Source organism: Oncorhynchus tshawytscha, linkage group LG13 (assembly GCF_018296145.1).
Source record: "Oncorhynchus tshawytscha isolate Ot180627B linkage group LG13, Otsh_v2.0, whole genome shotgun sequence".
NCBI lineage: Eukaryota > Metazoa > Chordata > Actinopteri > Salmoniformes > Salmonidae > Oncorhynchus > Oncorhynchus tshawytscha.
The window spans coordinates 87,520,192-87,530,191 of NC_056441.1; the positions used below are offsets into that span (position 1 = coordinate 87,520,192).

The 10,000-nt window shown below is 52.5% G+C and overlaps 1 protein-coding gene across 2 annotated transcripts in view; it reads left to right on the plus strand.

The window, feature by feature from the left end:
• Nucleotides 1–10,000, plus strand: part of usp32 (ubiquitin specific peptidase 32) — a 92,475-nt gene that overhangs the window by 62,291 nt on the left and 20,184 nt on the right. For both annotated transcript variants that reach the window (XM_042296491.1, XM_042296492.1), the window contains exons 22-26: nt 1,987–2,160; nt 3,293–3,467; nt 8,775–8,926; nt 9,062–9,173; nt 9,669–9,889. In XM_042296491.1, the coding sequence (XP_042152425.1) occupies nt 1,987–2,160; nt 3,293–3,467; nt 8,775–8,926; nt 9,062–9,173; nt 9,669–9,889 (834 nt within the window). The remainder of the gene's footprint in view (nt 1–1,986; nt 2,161–3,292; nt 3,468–8,774; nt 8,927–9,061; nt 9,174–9,668; nt 9,890–10,000) is intronic.

The following is a 10,000-nucleotide window of genomic DNA, read 5'->3' on the forward strand; positions in this document are numbered from 1 at the left end:
GTGGTTGTGCCACTAGAGATCCTGGTTCGAGTCCAGGCTCTGTCCACTAGGCTACCTGCCTCCTCTAACCACTAGGTTAGTTTGGCGTAGTGGTTGTGCCACTAGAGATCCTGGTTCGAGTCCAGGCTCTGTCCACTAGGCTACCTGCCTCCTCTAACCACTAGGTTAGTTTGGCGTAGTGGTTGTGCCACTAGAGATCCTGGTTCGAGTCCAGGCTCTGTCCACTAGGCTACCTGCCTCCTCTAACCACTAGGTTAGTTTGGCGTAGTGGTTGTGCCACTAGAGATCCTGGTTCGAGTCCAGGCTCTGTCCACTAGGCTACCTGCCTCCTCTAACCACTAGGTTAGTTTGGCGTAGTGGTTGTGCCACTAGAGATCCTGGTTCGAGTCCAGGCTCTGTCCACTAGGCTACCTGCCTCCTCTAACCACTAGGTTAGTTTGGCGTAGTGGTTGTGCCACTAGAGATCCTGGTTCGAGTCCAGGCTCTGTCCACTAGGCTACCTGCCTCCTCTAACCACTAGGTTAGTTTGGCGTAGTGGTTGTGCTAGAGGAGGTTAGAGGAGGGTTAGAGGAGGGTTTAGCCGAGCGTCGTCCGGGTTAGAGGAGGGTTTAGCCGAGCGTCGTCCGGGTTAGAGGAGGGTTTGGCCCAGCGTCGTCCGGGTTAGAGGAGGGTTTAGCCGAGCGTCGTCCGGGTTAGAGGAGGGTTTAGCCGAGCGTCGTCCGGGTTAGAGGAGGTTTAGCCGAGCGTCGTCCGGGTTAGAGGAGGGTTTAGCCGAGCGTCGTCCGGGTTATTGGAGGGTTTGGCCGAGCGTCGTCCGGGTTATTGGAGGGTTTAGCCGAGCGTCGTCCGGGTTATTGGAGGGTTTAGCCGAGCGTCGTCCGGGTTATTGGAGGGTTTAGCCGAGCGTCGTCCGGGTTATTGGAGGGTTTAGCCGAGCGTCGTCCGGGTTAGAGGAGGGTTTAGCCGAGCGTCGTCCGGGTTATTGGAGGGTTTAGCCGAGCGTCGTCCGGGTTAGAGGAGGGTTTAGCCGAGCGTCGTCCGGGTTAGAGGAGGGTTTAGCCGAGCGTCGTCCGGGTTAGAGGAGGGTTTAGCCGAGCGTCGTCCGGGTTATTGGAGGGTTTAGCCGAGCGTCGTCCGGGTTATTGGAGGGTTTAGCAGAGCGTCGTCCGGGTTAGAGGAGGTTTAGCCGAGCGTCGTCCGGGTTATTGGAGGGTTTGGCCGAGCGTCGTCCGGGTTAGAGGAGGGTTTAGCCGAGCGTCGTCCGGGTTAGAGGAGGGTTTAGCCGAGCGTCGTCCGGGTTAGAGGAGGGTTTGGCCGAGCGTCGTCCGGGTTAGAGGAGGGTTTGGCCGAGCGTCGTCCGGGTTAGAGGAGGGTTTGGCCGAGCGTCGTCCGGGTTAGAGGAGGGTTTGGCCGAGCGTCGTCCGGGTTAGAGGAGGGTTTAGCCGAGCGTCGTCCGGGTTAGAGGAGGGTTTAGCCGAGCGTCGTCCGGGTTAGGGGAGTGTTTAGCCCAGCGTCGTCCGGGTTAGAGGAGGGTTTAGCCGAGCGTCGTCCGGGTTAGAGGAGGGTTTAGCCGAGCGTCGTCCGGGTTAGGGGAGTGTTTAGCCCAGCGTCGTCCGGGTTAGGGAGGGTTTAGCCCAGCGTCGTCCGGGTTAGGGGAGGGTTTGGCCCAGCGTCGTCCGGGTTAAGGGAGGGTTTAGCCCAGCGTCGTCCGGGTTAGAGGAGGGTTAAGCCCGGAAGGGATGTCCTTGTCCCATCGCGCACTAGCGACTCCTGAGGCGGGCCGGGCGCCGTGTACGCTGACACGGTCGGCAAGAAGCAGTCTTTTTTTCACCATTCAGATCAGCTCTGAAGAAGATCTAATGTGATTGGTCAAAATAAACAGTTGTGGGGAAAAAATGATCAGAATTGATCAGCTTGTGGTAACGTAGTCATTGTGACATGAATGAATTGACTAATATGTGGTTGTCTCACTACCGCCCCCTGTAGTGGACGATAGCAAAGTACGCCCCGCGGTTCAACGGCTTCCAGCAGCAGGACAGTCAGGAGCTCCTGGCCTTCCTATTGGACGGGCTCCATGAGGACCTGAACAGGGTGCATGAGAAACCCTACGTAGAGCTGAAGGACAGCAACGGACGACCCGACTGGGAGGTCGCCTTAGAGGTCAGAGTTCAATCAATAAACCAAAACATACACGCACAACTTCACACACACACGTGCGCACGCACACAGTCAACCAATACACACGCACGCACACAGTCAACCAATACACACGCACGCACACAGTCAACCAATACACACACACACACGCGCGCACGCACACAGTCAACCAATACACACACACGCGCGCACGCACACAGTCAACCAATACACACGCACGCACACAGTCAACCAATACACACACACACGCGCGCACGCACACAGTCAACCAATACACACGCACGCACACAGTCAACCAATACACACACACACACGCGCGCACGCACACAGTCAACCAATACACACACGCGCGCACGCACACAGTCAACCAATACACACACACACGCACGCACGCACACAGTCAACCAATACACACACACACGCGCGCACGCACACAGTCAACCAATACACACACACACACACGCGCACGCACACAGTCAACCAATACACACACACACACACGCGCACGCACACAGTCAACCAATACACACACACACGCACACAGTCAACCAATACACACACACACGCGCGCACGCACACAGTCAACCAATACACACACACACGCGCGCACGCACACAGTCAACCAATACACACAAGTACAATCAAATCAATCTTTATTTTCTCAGAGAATTTTCCACTGTTAATATGGAAAAAATAAAATCAATCAACTAAAAAAGGAAAAGGAAAAACTAGACTGTTTAGTAACATTCACCAATCATCATACAGCACTACATCATCATCATCATCATCGTCCTTAGGAGCATCTTCTGGCAGCCATCTTGGGTGTCTAGAGACCAGGAGAGAGTCAATGAAAGTCAGCCCATCCACTAAGCACTTCTTAAGGAGTGGATGACCTGTGAAGTGTATTGATATACAGTTAATGAACAGTGTGTATGTTTATAGGAGTAATTAGCAGCATTAGTGCTGTGTGTGTGTGTGTGTGTGTGTTTTACGTCTCTCTATGGTTCCGTGTGTGTGTGTTTTACGTCTCTATGGTTCCGTGTGTGTGTGTGTGTGTGTGTTCCTCGTCAGGCGTGGGAGAACCACTTGTGTGTGTTTTACGTCTCTCTATGGTTCCGTGTGTGTTCCTCGTCAGGCGTGGGAGAACCACTTGCGGAGGAACCGTTCCATCGTGGTGGATCTGTTCCACGGCCAGCTCAAGTCCCAGGTCAAGTGTAAGACGTGTGGTCACATCAGCGCTCGCTTCGACCCCTTCAACTTCCTGTCTTTACCCCTCCCCATGGACAGCTCCATGCACCTGGAGATCACTGGTGAGGACCTGGGACTCAATACCCTGGAAAGGGGTGGGAGGGTTTGTCCCTGGAAAGGGGTGGGAGGGTAGGTCCCTGGAAAGGGGTTGGAGGGTAGGTCCCTGGAAAGGGGTGGGAGGGTAGGTCCCTGGAAAGGGGTGGGAGGGTAGGTCCCTGGAAAGGGGTGGGAGGGTTTGTCCCTGGAAAAGGGTGGGAGGGTTTGATCTCTGTGGACATGATTTCCGGGTGGTGAGTTGGTTTTCGTCTTAATTGACCTCAACCGTTTGCCAGAGGAGAGGCTTTTTAAAATTATTTTTCCTGCACACTTCCTTACCCTGGTGGCAGCGGCAGGTAGCCTAGTAGTTAGAGGAGGCAGGTAGCCTAGTAGTTAGAGGAGGCAGGTAGCCTAGTAGTTAGAGGAGGCAGGTAGCCTAGTAGTTAGAGGAGGCAGGTAGCCTAGTAGTTAGAGGAGGCAGGTAGCCTAGTAGTTAGAGGAGGCAGGTAGCCTAGTAGTTAGAGGAGGCAGGTAGCCTAGTGGTTAGAGGAGGCAGGTAGCCTAGTGGTTAGAGGGGGCAGGTAGCCTAGTGGTTAGAGGGGGCAGGTAGCCTAGTGGTTAGAGGAGGCAGGTAGCCTAGTGGTTAGAGGAGGCAGGTAGCCTAGTGGTTAGAGGAGGCAGGTAGCCTAGTGGTTAGAGGGGGCAGGTAGCCTAGTGGTTAGAGGAGGCAGGTAGCCTAGTGCTTAGAGGAGGCAGGTAGCCTAGTGGTTAGAGGAGGCAGGTAGCCTAGTGGTTAGAGGAGGCAGGTAGCCTAGTGGTTAGAGGAGGCAGGTAGCCTAGTGGTTAGAGGAGGCAGGTAGCCTAGTGGTTAGAGGAGGCAGGTAGCCTAGTGGTTAGAGGAGGCAGGTAGCCTAGTGGTTAGAGGAGGCAGGTAGCCTAGTGGTTAGAGGGGCAGGTAGCCTAGTGGTTAGAGGGGGCAGGTAGCCTAGTGGTTAGAGGGGGCAGGTAGCCTAGTGGTTAGAGGAGGCAGGTAGCCTAGTGGTTAGAGGAGGCAGGTAGCCTAGTGGTTAGAGGAGGCAGGTAGCCTAGTGGTTAGAGGGGGCAGGTAGCCTAGTGGTTAGAGGGGGCAGGTAGCCTAGTGGTTAGAGGGGGCAGGTAGCCTAGTGGTTAGAGGAGGCAGGTAGCCTAGTGCTTAGAGGAGGCAGGTAGCCTAGTGCTTAGAGGAGGCAGGTAGCCTAGTGGTTAGAGGAGGCAGGTAGCCTAGTGGTTAGAGGAGGCAGGTAGCCTAGTGGTTAGAGGAGGCAGGTAGCCTAGTGGTTAGAGGGGGCAGGTAGCCTAGTGGTTAGAGGGGGCAGGTAGCCTAGTGGTTAGAGGAGGCAGGTAGCCTAGTGGTTAGAGGAGGCAGGTAGCCTAGTGGTTAGAGGAGGCAGGTAGCCTAGTGGTTAGAGGAGGCAGGTAGCCTAGTGGTTAGAGGAGGCAGGTAGCCTAGTGGTTAGAGGAGGCAGGTAGCCTAGTGGTTAGAGGTGGCAGGGTAGCCTAGTGGTTAGAGGAGGCAGGTAGCCTAGTGGTTAGAGGAGGCAGGTAGCCTAGTGGTTAGAGGAGGCAGGTAGCCTAGTGGTTAGAGGCAGGTAGCCTAGTGCTTAGTGGAGGCAGGTAGCCTAGTGGTTAGAGGAGGCAGGTAGCCTAGTGGTTAGAGGAGGCAGGTAGCCTAGTGGTTAGAGGAGGCAGGTAGCCTAGTGGTTAGAGGAGGCAGGTAGCCTAGTGGTTAGAGGAGGCAGGTAGCCTAGTGCTTAGTGGAGGCAGGTAGCCTAGTGGTTAGAGGCAGGTAGCCTAGTGCTTAGTGGAGGCAGGTAGCCTAGTGCTTAGTGGAGGCAGGTAGCCTAGTGGTTAGAGGAGGCAGGTAGCCTAGTGGTTAGAGGAGGCAGGTAGCCTAGTGGTTAGAGGAGGCAGGTAGCCTAGTGGTTAGAGGAGGCAGGTAGCCTAGTGGTTAGAGGAGGCAGGTAGCCTAGTGGTTAGAGGAGGCAGGTAGCCTAGTGGTTAGAGGAGGCAGGTAGCCTAGTGGTTAGAGGAGGCAGGTAGCCTAGTGGTTAGAGGTGGCAGGGTAGCCTAGTGGTTAGAGGTGGCAGGGTAGCCTAGTGGTTAGAGGAGGCAGGTAGCCTAGTGGTTAGAGGAGGCAGGTAGCCTAGTGGTTAGAGGAGGCAGGTAGCCTAGTGGTTAGAGGAGGCAGGTAGCCTAGTGGTTAGAGGAGGCAGGTAGCCTAGCGGTTAGAGGAGGCAGGTAGCCTAGCGGTTAGAGGAGGCAGGTAGCCTAGCGGTTAGAGGAGGCAGGTAGCCTAGCGGTTAGAGGAGGCAGGTAGCCTAGCGGTTAGAGGAGGCAGGTAGCCTAGCGCTTAGAGGAGGCAGGTAGCCTAGCGCTTAGAGGAGGCAGGTAGCCTAGCGCTTAGAGGAGGCAGGTAGCCTAGCGGTTAGAGGAGGCAGGTAGCCTAGCGGTTAGAGGAGGCAGGTAGCCTAGTGCTTAGAGGAGGCAGGTAGCCTAGTGCTTAGAGGAGGCAGGTAGCCAAATCAAATCAAATCAAATCAAATTTTATTTGTCACATACACATGGTTAGCAGATGTTAATGCGAGTGTAGCGAAATGCTTGTGCTTCTAGTTCCGACAATGCAGTAATAACGAGCAAGTAATCTAACTAACAATTCCAAAAAAAAAAAACTACTGTCTTATACACAGTGTAAGGGGATAAAGAATATGTACATAAGGATATATGAATGAGTGATGGTACAGAGCAGCATAGGCAAGATACAGTAGATGATATCGAGTACAGTATATACATATGAGATTAGTATGTAAACCAAGTGGCATAGTTAAAGTGGCTAGTGATACATGTATTACATAAGGATGCAGTCGATGATATAGAGTACAGTATCAACGTATGCATATGAGATGAACAATGTAGGGTAAGTAACATTATATAAGGTAGCATTGTTTAAAGTGGCTAGTGATATATTTACATAATTTCCCATCAATTCCCATGATTAAAGTGGCTGGAGTAGAGTCAGTGTCATTGACAGTGTGTTGGCAGTAGCCACTCAATGTTAGTGGTGGCTGTTTAACAGTCTGATGGCCTTGAGATAGAAGCTGTTTTTCAGTCTCTCGGTCCCAGCTTTGATGCACCTGTACTGACCTCGCCTTCTGGATGACAGCGGGGTGAACAGGCAGTGGCTCGGGTGGTTGATGTCCTTGATGATCTTTATGGCCTTCCTGTAGCATCGGGTGGTGTAGGTGTCCTGGAGGGCAGGTAGTTTGCCCCGGTGATGCGTTGTGCAGACCTCACTACCCTCTGGAGAGCCTTACGGTTGAGGGCGGTGCAGTTGCCATACCAGGCGGTGATACAGCCCGCCAGGATGCTCTCGATTGTGCATCTGTAGAAGTTTGTGAGTGCTTTTGGTGACAAGCCGATTTCTTCAGCCTCCTGAGGTTGAAGAGGCGCTGCTGCGCCTTCCTCACGATGCTGTCTGTGTGAGTGGACCAATTCAGTTTGTCTGTGATGTGTATGCCGAGGAACTTAAAACTTGCTACCCTCTCCACTACTGTTCCATCGATGTGGATGGGGGTGTTCCCTCTGCTGTTTCCTGAAGTCCACAATCATCTCCTTAGTTTTGTTGACGTTGAGTGTGAGGTTATTTTCCTGACACCACACTCCGAGGGCCCTCACCTCCTCCCTGTAGGCCGTCTCGTCGTTGTTGGTGATCAAGCCTACCACTGTTGTGTCGTCCGCAAACTTGATGATTGAGTTGGAGGCGTGCATGGCCACGCAGTCGTGGGTGAACAGGGAGTACAGGAGGGGGCTCAGAACGCACCCTTGTGGGGCCCCAGTGTTGAGGATCAGCGGGGAGGAGATGTTGTTGCCTACCCTCACCACCTGGGGGCGGCCCGTCAGGAAGTCCAGTACCCAGTTGCACAGGGCGGGGTCGAGACCCAGGGTCTCGAGCTTGATGACGAGCTTGGAGGGTACTATGGTGTTGAATGCCGAGCTGTAGTCGATGAACAGCATTCTCACATAGGTATTCCTCTTGTCCAGATGGGTTAGGGCAGTGTGCAGTGTGGTTGAGATTGCATCGTCTGTGGACCTATTTGGGCGGTAAGCAAATTGGAGTGGGTCAAGGGTGTCAGGTAGGGTGGAGGTGATATGGTCCTTGACTAGTCTCTCAAAGCACTTCATGATGACGGATGTGAGTGCTACGGGGCGGTAGTCGTTTAGCTCAGTTACCTTAGCTTTCTTGGGAACAGGAACAATGGTGGCCCTCTTGAAGCATGTGGGAACAGCAGACTGGTATAGGGATTGGTTGAATATGTCCGTAAACACACCGGCCAGCTGGTCTGCGCATGCTCTGAGGGCGCGGCTGGGGATGCCGTCTGGGCCTGCAGCCTTGCGAGGGTTAACACGTTTAAATGTCTTACTCACTTCGGCTGCAGTGAAGGAGAGACCGCATGATTCCGTTGCAGGCCGTGTCAGTGGCACTGTATTGTCCTCAAAGCGGGCAAAAAGTTATTTAGTCTGCCTGGGAGCAAGACATCCTGGTCCGTGACTGGGCTGGGTTTCTTCCTGTAGTCCGTGATTGACTGTAGACCCTGCCACATACCTCTTGTGTCTGAGCCGTTGAATTGAGATTCTACTTTGTCTCTGTACTGGCGCTTAGCTTGTTTGATAGCCTTGCGGAGGGAATAGCTGCACTGTTTGTATTCAGTCATGTTACCAGACACCTAGTGGTTAGAGGAGGCAGGTAGCCTAGTGGTTAGAGGAGGCAGGTAGCCTAGTGGTTAGAGGAGGCAGGTAGCCTAGTGGTTAGAGGAGGCAGGTAGCCTAGTGGTTAGAGGAGGCAGGTAGCCTAGTGGTTAGAGCATTGGACTAGTAACCGAAAGATTGCAAGATCGAATCCCGACCTGACAAGGTAAAAATCTGTCGTTCTGCTCCTTGAACAAAGCAGTTAACCCACTGTTCCTAGGCCGTCATTGCAAATAACAATTTGTTCTTAACTGACTTGCCTAGTTAAATAAAGATGAAAAATAAACCTGAGAATGGTGCAGGTCCTTAAAAGAAGCCAAGCGGCAGCCAATGGCCCTTTTCCCCAGATCTCAATTAATAGCAAATCATATCCTTCTAGACAATAATAGAATAATAATAATAATAATGATGATGACGATGATCACTGGGAAATATGCATATTTCTATTCACTTCCTGAAGTGACTGCATTGTCTGTCTCTGTCTCTCTTTCTCTCTGTGTGTGTCTCTCTCTCTGTGTGTGTCTCTCTCTCTCTCTGTCTGTCTGTCTCAGTCATTATGCTGGATGGTTCTACCCCTGTACGGTTCGGCCTGAGGCTCAACATGGATGACAAGTACACCGGTCTGAAGAAACAGCTGAGTGAACTGTGTAGTCTGAAACCAGAACAGATACTACTGGCTGAGGTCCACACCTCCAACATCAAGGTACACACACACACACACACACACACACACACACACACACACACACACACACACACACACACACACACACACACACACACACAATAGTCCAATACAGAGAGAAGCAATAGTACTAATTGTTTTTCTGTGCTGTAGAACTTCCCTCAGGATAATCAGAAGGTGCGTCTGTCGGTGAACGGCTTCCTGTGTGCGTTTGAGATCCCTGTGCCATGCTCCCCCACTTCCCTCACCTCTCCAACACAGACAGGTGAGAACCTCCTACGCTAGGGGTGGGTAGAATGTAACACACTGCTTCTAGAGGCTGGTAGAATGTAACACACTGCTTCTAGAGGCTGGTAGAATGTAACACACTGCTTCTAGAGGCTGGTAGAATGTAACACACTGCTTTTAGAGGCTGGTAGAATGTAACACACTGCTTCTAGAGGCTGGTAGAATGTAACACACTGCTTCTAGAGGCTGGTAGAATGTAACACACTGCTTCTAGAGGCTGGTAGAATGTAACACACTGCTTCTAGAGGCTGGTAGAATGTAACACACTGCTTCTAGAGGCTGGTAGAATGTAACACACTGCTTCTAGAGGCTGGTAGAATGTAACACACGCTGCTTCTAGAGGTGGGTACTGTACTGTACTGTACCTCTCCTTATGACCTTAATCCTACCATACTCCTCACAGTCACATGACAAACCAACTCACTGTTTCCGGAAGGGCTCTCTGACATGTCTGTCTGTAACACCTCTCCAGACATCACCCCTGTGCCCATGGTTAACGGGGTGGGGGTGGCAGCGCATCCTGATGGTAAGCCTGGTCTGATCTCCAACGGCATGCCCAGCACCATGGTGCACTGCAGAGAGACCACAGAGAGAAGCCTGGCCAACGGAGGGGTGGGGGTGCCCAACGGACACGTGTCCCTCGTCCAGGACAGCCCCTTCAACGGGTACATCATCGCCATGCACAGGAAGATGGTGGGTACCTCAGAATAAAATATTTTACACAATAAATGAATTAGAATAGAATGTTTTATATATATATATATTATTTTTTGGTTTACTCACTCTCTCACTGGCCAGTTTATT